We start from the raw sequence: 19,267 nt of genomic DNA, 5'->3' as shown, positions 1-19,267 counted from the left end.
TTCATATAAGAGGATCAAGTACTAATGTTCCTTGTATTTGCTGATGGGAACATGCCTTCAAAGGAAAGCAAAGGGGCGTGGCCCATGAGCCTTCCGTTTTTGTATATCTACCATTAAATCTTATCCACTTGTCTTATCAGCATTCCTTTTCTGTTCCAGATCATTGCATGGCCCCTTGAGACTAAAATGATAACTAAGATACTTGGTAACCAAAGCCAACCATTTTTACCTGCTACTTCCTCTTGCCAGCTACTGTTTCAGATTTTTAGAGGTTGGGATCAATCAACAATCCCACATTTAATAACAAACCTGATGAACACTCCAACACATTGATGTATTAATTGGAAATATAAAAACATTCACGATTAGATAATGAAAGCAGATTCAGACTTCCTTCTTTTCCTACTTGAATAAAACAAAACTTGAAACGTGGTCACCTTTAGACCATTAGTATAAAGTGGACTGTCAATTAATTAATACATGATGGGCCCAGTGTACCAAAATCTGGGGTCATGCATGAGATATGGGAACATCTATACTTTTCAGTTACCTACACTTCCATGACATTTGATAAGAAAGGCTTTCAGTAAAGAATTGGAATGCATAAGGAAAATATTATTTTATAATAATTTTTATAAAATTTAGAGTGTAAATAGATGAAAAGTAAAATATAAAAAAAATGATAAGCTTGAACAAAAAATTGATAATAATAAAATAATTACAAAACACCCTTCCTTAGGGTGATAAGTAAAGCAATTTATTCAAAGCGCCAGTATTCATATACATTGTGACACACTTATTCATATACTAGTAACTGATGCTTGTATTTCTTCAAGTGTTCTTCCCTTAGTCTCCGGTACCATTTTCGCGGCAAATATGGCATTCAGACCACAAATAGCTGAAAATATGAAGAATGTGCCTAGAACATATTGCAGTTGGAGAAGTCATTTCTGAGATCAAAAGCTAAAGAATGTTACCATTGACAAAGTTGTTTTGGGGGGGGGAGACTGAACTTACCTGCTGAGCTCCATTGAAATAAGAAGTTAAAGTTGTATGAAACAATCCAAGAACACACATGCCCAATTAAACTGGAAATGCTTCCAGCTGCACCTTTTATGTTTATGGGAAATATCTGAAATCGAAGTCTTTCACTGTTGAATTGTGCAGTAAAACATATTTACGTTGGACTGTGGGTGAACTTCTGAAACAGGTGATAGGAAACTAACCTCTGCCACTATAATCCACAGAATTCCTTCCATTCCTACTTGGTATGACCCCATATAAAGCTGAAAGCAGAATCAAATAGTTAAGTATTTATCTCTTAATCTCTTGCATATGAAGCTTACGTATAAGTACAGACTAAGTAATTAAACCAGAGAGGACAAAAAGGGCAGTAGTTTACCGGTTTTTATTTATCTCCAAATTTGCAATGCCAAAAGTATACAACTTACCCATATGCTAATGAGTGCCAAAATAGGAGTTCCGTCACCCCACCAGTTATAGTCCTGCTTGTGGTAACTGAAGTTTCAGTACATTGTTACATGCACAAAGGACACTGAAAGGATAAAACAATATAGGTTTTTTTTTTATTATTTCTATAAAGAAACCTGTAAAAGGAATGATATTCCAGTGAGGAAGCTGCCAAAGCATAATCCACATGAAGAAACCTGTAACATAATACATATCAGCCAACTGTTTAGCCAGAAACACTTTCCAAATCTAGAAGTTCTCAGTTTTCTGACCAGTAGAAGTGATCGTCTTCCAAACTTATCGATCAAGCTGGTACCAAGAAGGCTCATTAATATCTGTAGACATGTATGAATATACGAATCTTCAGTCTCTGAGATGTGCACTTCACATCAAAAGTTAACTTAAAACAGCACAGCACCTCGACAACAGCCAATGTACTAAGCCCGATATATTTTGACAAGCCTATCAGAAAAAGGAATTACAGTGAGTTAAATGCTGAAATTTTTTTCATTCTAATGTGATACAGACATTTGTAGGGTACATAATTTACCTGCTGAGACAAAAATAACACCAGAGTAATATGCATATGCATTGGCCCCTCCTGAGTGTTGCAGTGCCATCAGCCCTATTCCAATCTATGTGCAGTGTGAGGAGAATCATGAATCAAAGAAGACTTACAAAGAGAAATTAGAAAATTTGAAACTGCTTTACAAGGCTTACAATTAGGGGATGAGCATATTTTCGCTGAAACAAATCTAAAATTCCTCCCCATGAGAAACTTTTCAGGGATTCCGTATAATCCTGAAAAAGCCATTCTTATTTATTTTCTCCAAGCAACATGTTATCTATTTTCTTTAAGAAAAAGCTATGCTATGAAGAAATAAGTTAAGTGTTACTTTGATAGCGGTTGCTTCTGCAAAAATATTGACTTTCTCTCCCCTGAGGGACAGCAGAGCTTTTTCAAACTCCTTTTCTCGGCCAACTTTTGCCTACAGAGAATTACTTGGCGGTGAGGGGTCAGAGTTAAGAGAGCAAAACTAAATTCTTGTTGCATTGTTTTGCAAAACAGTATCAAGTGCCAGTATCTAAAATAATGTTTAATTAAGACATTTTTGAAAATGTTTCTGGCTTAATGCCTAACAAGTAACAAGACCAGGCAATCAAAAGTTGAATTCGTTTAGTTTTTGGTAAAGCACTTCATCTCAAATGAAACTGCAAACAGAACCTTAAAATCTGACGCACCAGCCATCTAGGAGACTCTGGAATGAAGAATAGAAGTGGGAGTTGTAGTAGACTTGGAATAATACCTATATGTAAAACCATTCCAAACTTAAGCAAACTTCAGATTGCAATACTAATACAGTTTACATGGAAAAGTATCAGAAGTTACCTATCAGAGCCAAGATACGCCAATTGATAAAAGGACCGATAATATACATCATGGAAAGGCCTATTACACCCATCGTCTGTAGAATCAGCTGCAGTAAGAACATGATGCAGCAAGTAATTGGCGACCTGAATTTAATTGAGTGTAAGGTTTACCTGTACTAGACCTGAAAATCGTCCCCTAAGATTCTTGGGTGTTATCTCTGCAACATATACAGGTACCTGTTTGAGATCGAAATATGAATACCATAATTGATTGACATATGATTAATAGTATCAAATTCGAAATGAAATCTTTGCAAGAGTTACCAAATAACCAGCAATTCCATTTCTGAATCCCAGTAATAGTCTTCCTAGATCAAGCAACCATGGAACCTTTCCAACACATGAAAATCCACCATTATTAGGTCATGGAAAACCACAGGCACTAATTCAGTTAAGACTCCAGGATGTAATCTTCTCGGCAAAGGAACAGAGTGCATGACATAAAGTAAAAGTTGGCAGAGAATGGAAGCCAGAAGAGCTGAAACCTTTGCGAATGCTATCGCGAACCATCCCACAACGTAAAATAAGTTCAAAACCCACATAGTCTGTTTCAAGACATTGAGGAAATTAGACATGATTTTGCAACTAAAACTCAACAAATGGCTTAGAGGTGTTCGGTAAGCTCAGTAGTAATGTAGAATTTAGAAGCTTACACATTTACGACCAAGGAGATCTGTTGCCCTCCCACTTACTAATGCACCTAGAATTGATCCAATATTTAACATTGAACCAAAAAGTGAAAACTGCATAGCAAGAGAGTAGTTAAAACTTCAAAATAGTTTTTCTCTTTACTCCTAAATAGGTAACAAAAAAGAATGATCCGCAACCAAATATACTTACCTCTGCAACAGAGAGATCCAAGTCCTCCATGATTGCAGACTGAGTAGGTGATGAATATCCCATCTGTGAAAGAACTCATGAGAAAAGAAAGGGTAAACAAAAGGCACAAGCAATGATTTTTATAGAGTCAGATGCTAATTAGATAATCTAGCTATTTCAACATGAAAATTGGGTCAAATTCGTAGAATAGATTGTCAACCACATGGAAAATGCACATTGAGATGCATGGAAGCTGGAAAATAGGTTTGAGAAGTAAATTTTGCTTGCCATAGAATATGGTGATTAATCTACTTACAACACATCCAAAACCAAAGGAAATGCAAGCTGCAACAAAGGTGCTAAGAACAAGAGTAGTAGTGACACTTGAACCAGTCTGCAGCTGACCACCACCATGTCCTCGTCTAACAAGCAAAGATTGTGTCACTGTTGCCCCTTCTTCCTCCATCTATTCCTGTCTGTGAAGAAAAAGAATGGGAATGATCAAGAACTCACATTAAATTTGGGTTGCTTTGTATCCCTTTTGGCTAACCAACCACAAATGTCACGAAAGCAAAAAGTTAAAAAGGAGAGAAAACAGGAATATTTTTGGGTCTATAAAGCACTATCACTACTTGCTTCCTGAAGTGAAGAAGCAGAGGAAATAAGCATGCACTTTGTTTATGACCCCACACGTGACCCAAGAAGATAATACTGGTGATGGCACGCATTCGTACAGTATTTGTCGTCTAGTTATTCAGTCACTGATGTATCAATATGGGACCAGGGCTGAGCCCAAGTCATCCCAGTGACTGGAATTTAACCAAGGAAAAGACACTATGCTTCATGATCATTGGGGTCCAGGGTCAGGCAATTGCTGATGGAAAGATTCTTGAAGTTCAAAGATAAAAAGGGCTGTTATTGTGTATTTGATGAATTTGTAATGTTTACTCAGAAAATAGCGGTATAAATCCTTGTTAAAAAGTTCTTCCCCTCCCTCGTCCCTTCTTTTCTCTTCAAAAATTTATTTATTAGTTTCTTTGACTTAAGCCTCCAGGATCTCTTCTGTGCCATAAAGAAGCCAATCTCCATTGATTATTGTACTTTGGCTTAGAACAAGCTTAAGGGGAAAAAAACAAGAGATGATACAGTACAGTATCCTTTTAATCATGGAGACAAAATCCTATTGGAAAAAATATCTGGACACGGGCATGGAGATGGTGTGACAGATTGCACAGTAGTCTTCAATGCCACCTGCTCTGATCAGATATTTCTTTCATTTAATTGCATTTTCAACTTTTCAGATTTTGGATTCCTACCCCATTGTGTCCTGTGGCTGAAAATTGAATAATCGTCTACAAAGTTATGATCCACAAAAGGGATGGTGCCGTAAGTTTTCTGACAGACTATTAGAATATACATTATATGGAATAACTTGCAAGAATATCCTTCATTGTGAAGAATGAGTAATTGATGCTTGTATTTCTTCTAGTGTTCGACCTTTAGTCTCCGGCACCATTGTTGCTGCTAGGATGAAATTTGCACAGCAAAAGGCTGAAAATATAAAGAATGTCCCTGAAAGAATGCCCAAAAACAGTCATTTTCTAAGGTTAAAAAGCTTGAGAAATATAAGGTAATCAGTGAATAAAGAAGGCACCCATGCACCTGCTGAGCTCCATTTAGTTAGTAAGTTAAAGTAGTATGCAACAGCCCAACCAGTAATCCCACTGATGAAATTACAGATGCTTCCAGCTGAACCTTTTACATTTACTGGAAATAGCTGTGACAGAACCCGAGATGGTTGAATATGCATAATGAGTTCCTTCTGTAAACTCTTGATGAATATTGCAGAAAAAGAGATGAATGAATGAGTAAATAAAGGAGTAAACAGTTTGCAGACCTCTGCTACTAAAAGCCATGGTATCCCTGAGGCTACTACGTATGATCCCGTGTACATCTGAAAGCGTAATCAAACATTTAGATTGTAAAAAGAGAAAAAAAAAAGATAGAAAAGTAAAATGACAGGGAACAAATCTGCATTACCAATAAGCCAATGAGTGCCAAAATAGGAGTACCTTCACCCCACCAATTATATTCCTGCTAATTGGCCATTGTAACTGTGATGTCAGGACATGGTGAAATGCACAAAAAACATCGAAGGGGTACTAATTAAGGTACCATTTTTCTAACCTTTAACAAGAATGATAATCCTGTGAGGAAGCTACTGAAGCACAATCCAGCTGAAGCAACCTGCAAACAGATTCCACAATCATCATTTTGTTCAGCCAAGCAATTGACTTACAGACCATTGGAAAATATATATCCTTTTTCTAACCAGTAGAAGTGGTCGCCTTCCAGATTTATCGATCAAGATTGTACCTAGAAAGCCAAGTAATGTCTGCAAAAAAGAAAAAGCAAATCATGATTTAGTTTCTGAGACATGCATTACTCAGAAATTTGCTGCCCAAGTTGACTTAAAGGTGCAGAAAACCTGAGCAGCAGCCAACGCAATGAGTCCAATTGTGCTGGATATACCTGTCAATAGTCAGAGACTAGAACTTGTTATGGTTAAATTTTCGCAAGTGTTCTTGAAGTTGTATGAAGATTGTTAAGACCGGTGATTTACCAGCTGAGACAAAAATAACACCAGAATAATATGCAAATGCATTGACTCCTCCCAAACTCAACAGAGCCATCATGCCGGCTACAACCTACAAGGAATGCAAGAGATTCTCAATGGAAATAATAACACAGATAGAGCAAATGGTGAATTTCAACCTAGTTACATGTCTTACAAGCAAGGGTTGGACATACTTCTTCTGAAAAACATCTAAAATTCCTTCCTTCGAGATACTTTTAAGAGAGTCCACATAATCCTATTTATCACATCAATGGAAAATAAGCAACAGATAAAATAAACTGTAATTTTTGAAAAAAAAAAAAGAAGGGAGGGGGGGAGGGTTTACTTTGATGTCAGTTGCTTCATCAGAAATATAGGCTTTCTCTCCCCTGAGGCACAACAGAGTAGATTCAAGCTCTTTGTCATGACCAACGTTTGCCTGCAGAGATATATTCTCAGTATCTGAAGACCAAAGTGGAGATTAATAACAGAATCTCAAATTGGACTCACCAGCCATCGAGGAGATTCTGGAATGAAGAAGAGGAGTGGGAGTTGGAGTATACCAGGAATGATGGCTGTAATGTAAACATCATTCCAGAACTGTTACAACCTTCAGATTGCACAACCAATTTTCTGTGCATGAGAGGAAATAGAAGTTACCTATTAGAGCCAAGGTGCGCCAACTGACAAAGGAACCGACCACATACATGGATGACATGCCCCAACAAACCATCAACTGCAGATATAAATAGGGTAAGAACCATGAGGCAGAAAGTGCATTGCAGCCTATTTTTGATTAATGGTAAAGTTTACCGGTACTATGGCTGTAAATCTTCCCCTGAGGTTCTTGGGTGTTATCTCTGCAATGTAGATGGGCACCTATTTTGGATTGAAATGCTAATACTATCATCCATCTTCAGACATTCAAGAAGACATGGCTGAAATTGTATAAAGAAAAACTTCACAAAAGTTACCAGATAACCGGAAATTCCATTTGTGAATCCCAGTGATAGTCTTCCCAGATCAAGCAGCCAAGGAACCTTTTGAAAACACATGATAATTTTCGTGTGAATCATGAACTTGAAGCAAGAAATGAAAAAACTGAAAATAACAGCTTAAACAATATTGAACATCCTCTGGTTATTCCAGCCTAGAAAATCAAACTTTTTCTGATACCTTTGCCTATCACGTTACACAGTCTATTTCCAGTAGCCTAGTGAAAGTTTGGATCCATCTTGGTAAGTAAATCAAACATGTCAAAAAAGAAACCTTATGAGAGAATGAGCAGAAGAGCTGAAACCTTTGAAAATGCTATGGCAAGCCACCCGCTGATGTAGAATATATTCAGAATCCACATGGTCTGATTCAAGACATGGGGTTAGACAGTTTGTAGAGTTCTAGCAATTTATATTCAACAGTTTGGCTTAAAGATTCCTAGCAAAGCTTACCAATTTGCGACCAAGCAAATCTGTAATCTTCCCACTTATTACTGCACCTAGAATTGCTCCAATACTAAGTATTGAACCAAAAAGTGAAAACTGCAAAACGGAGTATTGACTGTGAAATCAGAAACGCTTGAAGGACTACTAATTGCAATTAAATTCACAAAGCAGAACATTCCATGTAAATTTGTTGCTTCATAGATCCTCTCAGTAACCAAAAGAGGCCTTCTTGAGTTGAAACTATGCCACTGTTAATGAGGTTCAAAAGATTTACAGAAAAGAAGGCAGGAAAACCACATTGAAGCAAGGATTCACACAAAGTAGATTCATATGCCAAAGTTTCAATAAATTAAGAAGAGGGGCAATTGGCTTGTTTAGTTCTGCAGTAGCCTTTTTGACTTGCTAACTTGGAGGGAGACGATGCCTCTGAACCAGATACTCTATGTTCAGAATTTTAAACAGCAATGCCTATGTTTCACAATTTTTCCAGGTGAAAACTTTCACTAATCAGATTCTGAAGCCTTAACATCAATACCCCTACTAGTATTTAGCATTTTTCCAGGCAAGCAATGAAAATTGTCCGTCAGCAAAGCAGATAAAAATCTAAATATGGTTAGTGGTTACGTCCGCCATGGAAAGTCCCAAATCTTCCATGATTGAGGACTGAGTAGGTGATGAATATCCTAGCTGCAAAGCAAACCAAAGAAACAAGTTCAGCCTTGCAAGAGTCACAGAAACTTTTAACTGGTTAACCTTCAATGAAAACGGCACTTACAGCACATCCAAAACCAAAGGCAATGCAAGCTGCCACAAAGGTGCTAAGAGCAAGTATGGTGGTGACACTGGAAGCAGCCACCAACCCTCCACCCCCAACACCAACGCCACCATTTTCTTCACCGTGAGCAAGGTCGCCATGTCCATGTCTGACAAGTAAAGACTCAGTTACTTCTCTGCTTTGCTGCCCCATAGCTCGTTTCTCTGAATCAAAACAGAAGTTTTTGTTTACATTTAGTAAAATTTTTGACAGATTTTTTCTCTGGCGCTCCACCAGCTGATAATTTATTAATGTAATAGAAATAATTTAATACCTATGGCCAGGCCAACTGCTCTAAAATGTAGATCTCCTATCCATTAAATTATTGGCAGAACATCGTTTTGGATCCACAAAAACGTTTCAGGATGGGACCGTCAATCATTGCATGCTGAAAATAAAATTAAACCACGAGGGATTTTCTTGCATACTTCAATGCGAATTAGATACTCATTGGTCCTTTCATCTGTATGCATGTAATAAAAGGAAAAGATTAGGCCTCAATTAATACTAAAATTAATGTTGAACAAAGGGCTAGGTAGGTTGTCTGCTTTCCATTTCTATCAACCATAGAAGTGTATAAAGCAAAGCCTTGCATATTTTTTGGGTACATTGTGTGGATGGCAGAGGTAAATTTCTGTGTCTTTGCCCAAGGGAAACAGCTGTTTATTAATAGAAAAGGAAAATGGACATCTTCCTCTGTTGCTTGACTTGATATTGACAAACTTCAATTTTCTTTTCCTGGAAAATTTCAGAAATGCAACCATGAAATGAAGTCACCTCCTTTCTAGAAGTTCACATTGATGGCAGAAATGCATATAGAATGTTTTATCTTATTTGGATATGCAATACCATTAAAAAATAGTAAGTTCAAGAAATTTCCAGGGAACTAATTGCTGTGGTCCATGATCTATTGAATTATGTTACATGTTACTTTATATATATATATATATATATACACATTTGATGATACTTTATATATATATATGATGAGTCACATTGTATGTACTATGCTTATATAATTTTTTTATCACCAAGATTTAACAGATTTATTATTTTGAAATTACGAATTTGAATCTCGAAATGAAAAGACATGTGAAACAAAATTAATGAACAAAACTTGTATTTCTTTCTATGTTTGTCCTTGAATCTCTGGTATTAGGATTTGCAATGAACACACTTCTGGTACCACCAATGGAGGCAAAAATGAAGAATGATCCTAGAGTAATAAAATAAGCCAAATCAAGACTTAAGAGGATCATGTATGAGAACCCAGAATCAACATTGCAACATAGAGAAGAGAAGAGAGAGAGAGTTGAGTAGAAATTGGTAATAAGGACATTAATGAATTCTCTTAATTGCCCTATCCTATCTAACTATGTCTATAATTATTCATAAAAATAATTAATTCTTAATAGCATCCATTACTTTATTTTTGTTTGGTACAGTGGAGTGAGGGGATTTGAGACTTTGGACCTATAATTTCTAATTAAGAAAGTGATAACGTATCCATAGTTTTTAATTAGTAAAAATATCATGAGTATGCATTGTGATATAATATTAATTAAAGTATTAATAACAAGCTTTTAAGTATTAATTAAATATGCATATGTGTATACAGAATATAAAACATGCAAAATTGATCAAATTTTTATCTTGCTAAAACTTCATATTGATCCTCAGGAAAAGACAATCTGTAACTAAGTTCTACTTTCTAATCAAAATTCTTGACATTATACAGACTATTTTCCTGAAGTCAGAAGGTATCATCAGGATTTTTCCTGTTCTCTAATCTATGGAAGCCTGAATCTCTTCCAAGGTACGGCCCTTTGTCTCAGGTACAAACTTGAAGATGAACACAATAGCTACTGCACAGAATGTGGCGAACACGAAAAATGCACCTGGAAGGGAAAAAGAAACAAGATTCAGTTGGATTTGATCTTCAGAGGTTCATATGTGGCCTAATCTTGGAAAGATACGAAAAAAGGGAAGAACCCAAGAAAGTTGTTTGGAGACATTGTAAACTGTTAAAGAACACAATCCAGGTTCAAGTTTTAACCAGCTTGCAGCAATGGAGGACTTACCATGTGAACTCCAGCTCATGAGAAAGTTAAAGCTGTAGGAAACAACCCATGAACCGCCCCAGCTCACCAATGTTACAAGGCTTCCTGCAATGCCTTTGATGTGGATAGGGAATATCTGGACCAGAACAAAAAATTTCCATCAGGCCACAATCAAATCTATATTTTCTCAGTTTGTTTCTGTTTTCACAGTAAGTGCAAGCTAATCAAAAATCCAAATTGTACCTCAGACATTACAATCCAAGGAATTCCGCCCAATCCAAAACAATATGAGCCCATGTCAACCTGAAAATTTGGCAAAGAAAAGGTAAGCAAAGTAAACCTTCCAACTTTTTGACAGTATGCAGTGTTTCTTCCAGATAGAACAGATAATCTAGAGATGGTTTCAAATGGAATTTAGTGATGTCTCTGAATTCTGGTGTTTGTTAAAAGAGTATGTACTCTTTTCTTTGCTTCAGGTTCCAGAACTCTGTTGCAGCCTAGGATATACTCTGCCAAAAACAATTGAACTAGTTCAGGAATGTTGTCAGGTTACCATGATGGCAGTTATTGTGAGGACTGGAGCGAGATCAGAAGCCATGTGATGTTCCTGTTGAAGAAAATACAATGTGTTTAGAGATAACAAGCTGATCAAACAAATAGTATTGCATAAAATCTTATAAGTTTGATAATTACCTTCAAATAGAAGGAAGCACCAGTAAGTAGACTGCCAAGGAGCATTCCACTTGCAGAAATCTAAGAAAGAAATAAACATTTTGATATGATATGAGAATTCTTAAACTATCTTGTAATTTATCTTATGAAAAAATTTGATAATGGATGTTCTTATCTGGTGCCTACCATCAGAAGAGGCCTTCTCCCAGCGTTATCGATTATGACAACACCAAATGCTAGAATAATTATCTGAAGGGAAACAACAATGTTTGTTGATAATTGATCAAAAGAAGAAAAACCAGAGAGAAAGAGAGTAAAAGATGAAAACCTGCAGACAAGCATAGAGTATGCTTCCAACATTTGGGGGAACTCCTGAAATAAAAAATTAACACGTCAAACTGGCAGAAAAAAAAACTAATAAAAGACTCAAAATGTATGATAAATTTGGGGTTTACCTGCAGAGGTAAAAATTTGGTCAGCATAGTAAACAATTCCATTGTACCCAGAAAATTGTTGGAAAACCATCAGTCCAACACCAATCTGCTTATCATTCGATGAGGATACAAGTAAGAAGGAAAATAGATTAACAGAAGTGAAACAATGATTCATAGTGGGAAATTATCTCAAGGAGAGAATGATACTTACAATGACCAAACGTACGTTTCTTTCGAGAAACAAATCCTTTGCAGTGGCTTTTGGAAGACGTTGAAGAATTGCCAAAGAATCCTATGAAGTGAAAACAAAATTTACCTTCAAATTAATCCCCAAAAAAAGGGTAAATCTGTGCAAGATAAGGATGTAAAAAGGAAAATGCAATGAAGTAAATACTTGAATTTCAGCCTCTTCTCCTGAAACATCAGCATTATGTCCACGAAGCTTCTGAAGTGCAACATGGAACTCATTCTGGTAGCCAACCATTGCCTGTTGCACAGAACATACTTACTTTACCCGATACTTTTGATCTTCCTAGCTTCATGTGGAACTCCAATTGATGATCTTTGTACTGAATTTTAACCATAGCTTGAAACCTCTAGTTTTGGAATTTATCATCCTTTAAGTAATTACAAAAGCTTCTCTCATCAGTTATTTCTGAAACTTGTAGTATGAGGAGAATACTTATGATGATTTTGAAGCCATGAACTTCTGAATAGAAAAGAATGTTCAAAATTCTGAAGTTATATCATTTATTAAGAAATGATCTTACCAGCCATCGCGGGGACTCTGGGATGAAATAAAGCCCGATAATCATAACTGCACATGGGATCATTCCTGCAACCAAGAACCAACTTCAGGTAAGCTTCTTGAAATAAGTTTCAAGACTGATACACTGAACACAATAACTGATACACTGACTTACCAGTTAGAGCCATTGTTCTCCATGTAACCAATGCACCTACTGCATATGCCACCAAAAGACCAGTGGCAAGGGAAACCTGTAAAGTAGATTGAAGGTAAGCAGAGGACTAATCAGTTAAGTTATAGGCTTTATAAGTTATAAAATCATGAAGTCAAGAAAGAATGACTTCTGAAAATGCAGATGAGCATAATTCTAATCCAATGAGTTTGAATCAATCTTGTTACCTGATGTAATGTTAATAAAGCCCCCCTCAGGTGTGTTGGGGTTATCTCAGCAATGAATATTGGCACCTATGAAATCAGGGAGTTCAAGAGGATGCAATTACAAAATCTCTGTCAGCATATCAAAAAAAAATCATTACTTATCTGTTCATAAGCAAAACTTTTGAAATAAAATTGAAAGCATACCACATAGGAGTTAACACCAATGCCAAATCCTGTTAAAAATCTTCCAAAATTCAGAGTTAGAGTTCCCTGCAGAAGGAAGGAGTTCATCAGCATTTTAATGAGATAAGATTATATCAGAAATTGTTCGAGAACTGAACACAGCACAAACCAGAGCCAAGTAGATTACAAGCCATCCTGTGATGCAGATGATTGATGATATCCTCATAGTCTGACAGGAAGAGAGCAAGTTTAGGCAGAGAATTTAATGTAAATATTTGAATAGAAAGCTGCTTCATGACATGATGATATATAACAGGTTATCTCCATCTGTTCGTACCTCTATTCGGCCAATCAGATCAGCGGCACGCCCACTAGTGATTGCACCAACCATTGCACCAATAGTCAGTATGGATCCAAAGACTGAAAACTGCAATTAAAAAACATGCATTAACTTGTACTTCAATATGTTCCTCTCCACAGCCAGATAACAACAGAAAGATAAAGCGATGCATTAATTAGCTGTTCAGGTACCTCTGAAGAGGACATTTCAAGTTCCTCTATTATAGCTTGCTGTGTAGGCGAAGAGTATCCAATCTGCATAACCAAAAAATTAGTTTAGTTACAACAATAATCGGAAATCCTGTTGCTTGCACATACAGAAAATCAGACCAACACTAAGATAATAGCGAAACTTACACTTGAGCCAAACTCAAAAGAGCCCATAACTGCAACAAATGTGCTGAGAAGAACCATAAACAGACTTCCATTGCCGCGCAAATTCTGTTGTTTTTCCTCCTTTTGGATAAATGGCTGCAACAAGCTGGCACTTCCATTCTCAATGTCCTGTGAGGTGGCCATATCTTTCTTCTGTTGATATAATCACCCTGCAGCAAGCCCAAAAATGCAAACAAAGAGATGAATTAAGCAAGAAGCTGAATGAAAACCAAAGGAACACATTAAACCCCTCCTTACCTGCAATTTTCTGCTCCTTTTCTTCTCTTCTTTCCTTCCGCCTCGTGGACCCCCAAGATCAAATGTCTAAGCACTTAACCTTCAGGAAATCAAGGGGTTATACTCCTGTTTTTGGAACTCATTTATTATAGCATTTGCATATACCAGAAAGTGAGAAGTTAACATGGTAAGTCCATTTGCTTCAGCTGTGCATGCTTCACCATCCATGTCATGCACTTACAAAGAGTAAAACAGTCTGGCAAAACTAAAGCAATAGCAAAGCAATAAACTGATAAAATAAGAAAACTATACATGGTATGCTGATAAAATCCAGCTAAAATATCTATAGTCAGGGTCAGATGCAGCAATTTGTCTAGTTTCCATAACTATCAATGGGAGATAGGTTTACTGACGTAGATATGAGTCAAAGTGCTATCAACTTGATTCATTACATAATTGTTAAAGGTCCATAGATGGTAAGTTGTATGAAACAGGAATGATTGGAACAGATTTTGCTTTGGAGGATTTGGACCCACTAGAAGAGTCCAGGTGAACCTAGTTTTGACAATGGTGATGGTTTTGTTCTTTGCCCACAGATTATTTGCCACCTTCACCAATCTTATCTCTTCTCAAAATCAAATGAAAGCATCTAAATTCCATGCATTTGAACAACCTCATGAGATGTATTTTGATAAACATGAAACATTATCATAAGGACTCCTCTCCACTAAAAAGGTATCTAAAATTTAAAATCCTAATGTCTTAAATTGTCATTATCATCATAATGTATGCAGAGCAGCTCCAAACACAACCTTGGCATCCAAAAATCAGGGACTACTACATTATTGAAGCTGTCGATTACAACCGTTCCAACTATGGTGATATAACAGAAACAAGGAAATATGACTGATCAATTATATACCAAAAATAAAACCAAAGATTTAAGACATAAGACGTCACATACTAATGAGATAAATCCCATAAGCATGTAAGATAACAATATCATACTAAAATAAATGTAATATTTTTAATGTTTTTTCGAAATTTATACCTTACAAAACTTCCAATATCCAAATATGATTGTAATATATTGTTCTCTAAAAATACAAAATTCTTGTCCAACTAACATTTCTTTACTCGAAACTAGACACTTACCTCAAAGCTTATAAATGTTCAAGAGTGATGTTAATCTTCCTAACGAAAAACCATTAGAAAAACTACTATCTCCCTAACTACAATCCTAAATGAGATGCTACAAAAACCATTAGAAAAACTTTTTCAAAACCTTTCTATTAGTGCCCATCATGCTATCAAAAATTCACCAAAATAACACCGGATTTGAACGGAAGTTAAATAAATATAAATTAATCTTAGGGTTTTTTTATTTCAAATTATGTAAAAATACAATTTTCATAAATTAAAACTTAATCATACCTTAAGCACTGTTTTCTTGAACAAACTTTTTCTTTTTCTGCCTTTTTCTTTTTAAACCTGATTTAAACTTCTGCTTAAACACGATGTTATAAAATTATCTTTTTAAATGATAATATAAACTGATACTAACTAAAATAAAACTACTCTATTTGATAAAAATCCTTCTTCTATTCTCTCTTTATCAATAAACCACAACTTCATATATGTAAATTTAAAAAAAAAAAATTATATTATATTATATTTATTTAATATAGACTATAACTTAGTGATTACTAATTTTTTATAACAAAATTAATTAAGTAGAATATTTTTTAAGGGGTATTACAAAACACAAGGAATTCTTTATGCAGAGAACTTCTTTATATCTTTTTTGAAAAAAAAAAAAACCCCCTCTAATTTACCTATTCTTTTGTCTACAAGAAATAAGAAATTAGTAGTACAATTTAATTCACCAAAATTTTCTCCATACCAAAGAGCTAGTTATTCACTGATAACGTCAATGTTACAGGGAACAAGGCCAGCCCCAGGAACCCAGAGAGCTGGAAAACCAGTCTCTAAAATTTTCACAATCTGATCCATTGTTGGCGTAACATGTAATACCGGATGAGAGCAAAGGACAGCAATTAGCACATACTGCTCCATCGCTTCTGGCGATTTGATCTCTGGCATGCCTTGGTCAATAACATCCAATGCCTTCCCTTGTTGGACAAGCTCCCAAGCCCAATCTGTCAGCCGGAAAATCTTTCCCTCATTGTTTGAGTATGCCTTTTTGCCACTCAAAAGCTCCAGAAGCACCACCCCAAAGCTGTAAACTTCACTTTTCTGGGTTAACTTGCCATACAAGGCATACTCCGGAGCAACATAGCCTAGAGTTCCAGCAACCCTTGTGCTTAAATGTGTCATTCCCTCTGAATTGATCTTCGCCAGGCCGAAATCTGCAACTTTTGGCCCAAATGTCTCATCTAGAAGTATATTACTAGCCTTGATGTCTCTGTGAATAATAGCAGGATGCAGACCATGATGCAAGTAAGCTAAACCTCTTGCAGTTCCGAGGGCAATCTTCTGACGAACAGGCCAGCTAAGTTTCTTCTTTCCTGATCCGAAAAGATGATCATGGAGGCTTCCGTTATGCATCAAATCGCAAATAATGATTCTCTGATGACCTCCCAAAGGAACTGCCGCGGTACAGAAGCCTCCTAAAGCAACAAGATTGACATGTTTTACACTTGCAATGACTTCTACTTCATGTACACAGTTTGCATCTCCAGCAACAGAACAATTTTTGACTCTTTTTATTGCAACTTCAGAACCATCTGGTAATATCCCTTTATAAACATTCCCATATCCTCCCATTCCAATTATATTTTTCCTGGAGAAATTCATTGTCGCATTCTTTATTTCCTCAATTTTGAACTTTATTAAACTAGTGCTTTTGCTATACAGTCCAAATCCAAAAACCAAACTAGTCTCATCTTTAACAGAGTCATTCTTCTCTATAACTGGATTGATCTTCTCCTTTTTATTTTTCTTCGGTCGTCTCATCCGGAGGAATAAAATTACAGCAAGGGCCCCAAGTAAACCAGCAAGAGAACCAACTGTAACCCCTGCAATTATACTTTGGTGTCGCCTGCTGCTGAATTTCTCTGGTTTTAATTCCAGGAAAAACAAACACTTAGCAGTAGCTCTATCAGTTGGCCCAAACTGGTTGACATATGCAGCTGTGTACATATTAGGATACCATGAACAAGCTGAGATATTCCCGGCTGTGCCATCAATGTCATCAAGGTATATTTTCCTAAGTCTGATCAACTTACGAGTACACATTCCACAAGCAAATCTTTTATCCAGAGACTGAGCACAGTAATATCGTAATTTGTTCAATTTGGTATCAGGAATTATGCTCTCAAACTGTGCTCTAGATGTTACATTCATGCAGGTTTTTGAAATCCATTCTGCATGGTATCCACAAGAAGTTTTGATATCAAAATCATTCACAAACTCACCTATTAACTTCTGGTAGGACTCCCAGCATGCCTCAGAAGTGATGGGAGGGGGAACAAAGTACCCATTCATCTGGAGATACTTAGATTGAACCAAATGGATTCCTCCAAGAATGTTTTGACACTGTGTGGTAATGCTACCAAATTCAGTCCTTGCAGGGTCTTCACTGACCAAATTCCGGAGGATGTCAAAGTTCAATGGACAAGAGGCTTTCACAAGGGTTTCATTTGAGATCTTTTGGCAATATGCAGTTGAAATGCTGATCTCAAAAAAGGTTAAGACTGCTACTAACGTGAAGAAAGTGGATAGAGATAGGCACATTGCAGATCTAAGGAGTTATAGACATTGAACAGCATAACTTAAATCTTAACTTTTCACAGGAATTGTTCAAATATAATAATTTTAGCAGTTCAGCCTTAACCAGCCTTAGCTTCAGTGGCCGGTTTTGGCAGTTAGTAACAGGCGGCAACTGAGAGCTGGAATCATTCTTTACTGAATTTTAAATGGCAAAGTATCTTGAACATGTGAGTATGTGACTATTAATAATCCTTAACCTGTGATCATTTCTACTCAAACTAATAAAATACTTAGATATTCTTAACCATCTGATTAGAATCAGATGGCTCAGAATCATCTAAAGGTTTCTCAAGAGGGTCCATTTCCTGTTACTATGCAGTTGAATATGTACTGTTTGCTGAGATATACATAGGAATGGTTCCCTGGTTCAAGAAAATATACCACTTATATCTATGCCGTGCATGTGAATATTTAGGTTGAGACTTGGAAAAATCCCACAATATGACAAAATTAGATTACTATATTTAAGAGGTAACTTTGGCCTTATCCTAAAGCAGACTAAATCATAGATAGGAAATGTTACCAGTTAAATAACAAAGAAAATTGAGTTGATATTGTTCATATGGTGATAAAAAAATCTCACATCTATTAAGTTGAGGTTTCTTGGGCACATAAATGTAGTAAGGATCAACAATTGGTTTCGCATGTTCGTCTTAAAAATTCAACATAATATCAGAGCAGACATTGTTCCTTCCGTTGTTGTCCCTTCATATCTGGTTCCCTCGGATTTGTTAAGTTAGAGGCTTCCTGGCATATGTTCATGGTCAACCTACCTATACAGGAGCAACTTATAGGACTAGTATGAAAGGAATGAATCCTCGCGATAAAGAAGACATCTTCAAGCCCGGAGGTAACTTCCATTCATTTTTGTTTTCTGATATATATTTTGGCATGACCAGCTGGCCATTTCTATGCTTTGAATTAGGAAAACATATAATATTGTTGGCAGAAGGTCAAATAAGAAAGAAAACAAAACAAAATGACAAGAAGAAAAGATCAACAATCTACATGGAAGACATGGAATTTGCCTTATCATGCTTATATTAGAGGGAAGAAAACAGAAGCAAATGACTAAATGGAGTATAAAAATGTCCATAAAAGTCAGAAGATATATGATAAAAGATGAGGTCAGATGTGGTTGCTCTTAATAAAGTATGAATACTGTTATGCCTCCTAAAGAATTCAATACCTATAGCACAAGCTCTGGCTTTTTATAATTTATTAAAGAGTGAACCTATAGTTTTATCTTGTAAAGAACTGAACAGAAAGCATGGCCTAACAAAACCATACATACCAGAAGCAGAAGCAACCTCAGAATGTTAAATTATCTACATTACATGTCTTAAATGTGAAACTTCTCTCAATTTCCCTATGATCTAGAATGGGCTGATCACTCTTACAGTCAAATGGCTGTTCAGCACTGGCGCTGGACATGCTGTCCAATTGACTAAAGTTG

General features: G+C 36.2%; 3 protein-coding genes and 1 pseudogene across 5 annotated transcripts; all 4 read right to left on the bottom strand.

Annotated features, from left to right (window-relative positions):
- Positions 1-685: 685 nt before the first annotated feature.
- LOC110415649 (sugar transporter ERD6-like 15) lies at positions 686-4,405 on the bottom strand. Of its 2 annotated transcripts, XM_021427346.2 has the most exons (18): positions 4,037-4,383; positions 3,742-3,804; positions 3,555-3,644; positions 3,387-3,446; positions 3,166-3,231; positions 3,013-3,078; positions 2,861-2,936; positions 2,713-2,777; positions 2,367-2,459; positions 2,191-2,271; positions 2,021-2,105; positions 1,889-1,932; positions 1,743-1,805; positions 1,608-1,667; positions 1,452-1,505; positions 1,227-1,286; positions 1,018-1,132; positions 686-919 (listed from the first exon to the last, which is right to left on the bottom strand). In XM_021427346.2, the coding sequence occupies exons 1-18, from the start codon at positions 4,184-4,186 to the stop codon at positions 801-803; spliced, it is 1,410 nt and encodes a 469-aa protein (XP_021283021.2). In that variant the 5' UTR covers positions 4,187-4,383; the 3' UTR covers positions 686-800. The 2 variants fall into 2 exon arrangements, with proteins under 2 accessions (XP_021283021.2, XP_089639593.1); XM_089783467.1 differs by lacking the exons at positions 2,191-2,271; positions 2,367-2,459 and having other exon boundaries at positions 4,037-4,405.
- Positions 4,406-4,960: 555 nt separating this feature from the next.
- On the bottom strand, positions 4,961-8,855 carry LOC110415877 (sugar transporter ERD6-like 15). Its single transcript, XM_021427640.2, has 18 exons — positions 8,555-8,855; positions 8,404-8,466; positions 7,786-7,875; positions 7,638-7,697; positions 7,312-7,377; positions 7,151-7,216; positions 6,998-7,073; positions 6,848-6,912; positions 6,684-6,776; positions 6,513-6,593; positions 6,344-6,428; positions 6,209-6,252; positions 6,053-6,115; positions 5,908-5,967; positions 5,761-5,814; positions 5,618-5,674; positions 5,383-5,497; positions 4,961-5,292 (listed from the first exon to the last, which is right to left on the bottom strand). Exons 1-18 carry the CDS (start codon positions 8,744-8,746, stop codon positions 5,168-5,170), a joined length of 1,455 nt encoding a protein of 484 aa, XP_021283315.1. The 5' UTR covers positions 8,747-8,855; the 3' UTR covers positions 4,961-5,167.
- Positions 8,856-10,278: 1,423 nt separating this feature from the next.
- LOC110415879 (sugar transporter ERD6-like 7) lies at positions 10,279-14,224 on the bottom strand. Of its 2 annotated transcripts, none has more exons than XM_021427642.1 (19): positions 14,041-14,224; positions 13,765-13,952; positions 13,600-13,662; positions 13,406-13,495; positions 13,238-13,297; positions 13,090-13,155; positions 12,907-12,972; positions 12,683-12,758; positions 12,530-12,594; positions 12,154-12,246; positions 11,971-12,051; positions 11,781-11,865; positions 11,654-11,697; positions 11,512-11,574; positions 11,347-11,406; positions 11,207-11,260; positions 10,897-10,956; positions 10,675-10,789; positions 10,279-10,491 (listed from the first exon to the last, which is right to left on the bottom strand). In XM_021427642.1, the coding sequence occupies exons 2-19, from the start codon at positions 13,924-13,926 to the stop codon at positions 10,379-10,381; spliced, it is 1,416 nt and encodes a 471-aa protein (XP_021283317.1). In that variant the 5' UTR covers positions 13,927-13,952; positions 14,041-14,224; the 3' UTR covers positions 10,279-10,378. The 2 variants fall into 2 exon arrangements, with proteins under 2 accessions (XP_021283317.1, XP_021283318.1); XM_021427643.1 differs by having other exon boundaries at positions 11,654-11,694.
- A 1,709-nt stretch (positions 14,225-15,933) lies between these two features.
- Positions 15,934-17,978, bottom strand: LOC110415869 (putative LRR receptor-like serine/threonine-protein kinase RKF3 pseudogene; annotated as a pseudogene).
- Between the last annotated feature and the right edge of the window lie 1,289 nt (positions 17,979-19,267).

This window comes from Theobroma umbraticum, unplaced genomic scaffold, assembly GCF_002168275.2.
Source record: "Theobroma umbraticum cultivar Fairchild unplaced genomic scaffold, ASM216827v3 scaffold_147.0, whole genome shotgun sequence".
NCBI classification, from domain to species: domain Eukaryota; kingdom Viridiplantae; phylum Streptophyta; class Magnoliopsida; order Malvales; family Malvaceae; genus Theobroma; species Theobroma umbraticum.
This window is presented reverse-complemented; position numbering and strand designations above follow the sequence as displayed.

Excerpts from the sequence above, each read along its gene's own strand:
- LOC110415649 (XM_021427346.2), bottom strand. The coding sequence starts at position 4,186 with ATGGAGGAAGAAGGGGCAACAGTGACACAATCTTTGCTTGTTAGACGA. Across the intron at positions 3,232-3,386 it reads TCGCGATAGCATTCGCAAAG|GTTCCATGGTTGCTTGATCT; the intron begins GTTTCAGCTCTT and ends TGTGTTGGAAAG. Across the intron at positions 1,133-1,226 it reads TGTGGATTATAGTGGCAGAG|ATATTTCCCATAAACATAAA; the intron begins GTTAGTTTCCTA and ends CTTCGATTTCAG.
- LOC110415877 (XM_021427640.2), bottom strand. The coding sequence starts at position 8,746 with ATGGGGCAGCAAAGCAGAGAAGTAACTGAGTCTTTACTTGTCAGACAT. Across the intron at positions 7,074-7,150 it reads GATTTACAGCCATAGTACCG|TTGATGGTTTGTTGGGGCAT; the intron begins GTAAACTTTACC and ends TTATATCTGCAG. Across the intron at positions 6,116-6,208 it reads TTGCGTTGGCTGCTGCTCAG|ACATTACTTGGCTTTCTAGG; the intron begins GTTTTCTGCACC and ends TCTTTTTTGCAG.
- LOC110415879 (XM_021427642.1), bottom strand. The coding sequence starts at position 13,926 with ATGGCCACCTCACAGGACATTGAGAATGGAAGTGCCAGCTTGTTGCAG. Across the intron at positions 11,698-11,780 it reads CCAAATTTTTACCTCTGCAG|GAGTTCCCCCAAATGTTGGA; the intron begins GTAAACCCCAAA and ends TTTTTATTTCAG. Across the intron at positions 11,261-11,346 it reads GTGCTTCCTTCTATTTGAAG|GAACATCACATGGCTTCTGA; the intron begins GTAATTATCAAA and ends TTTCTTCAACAG.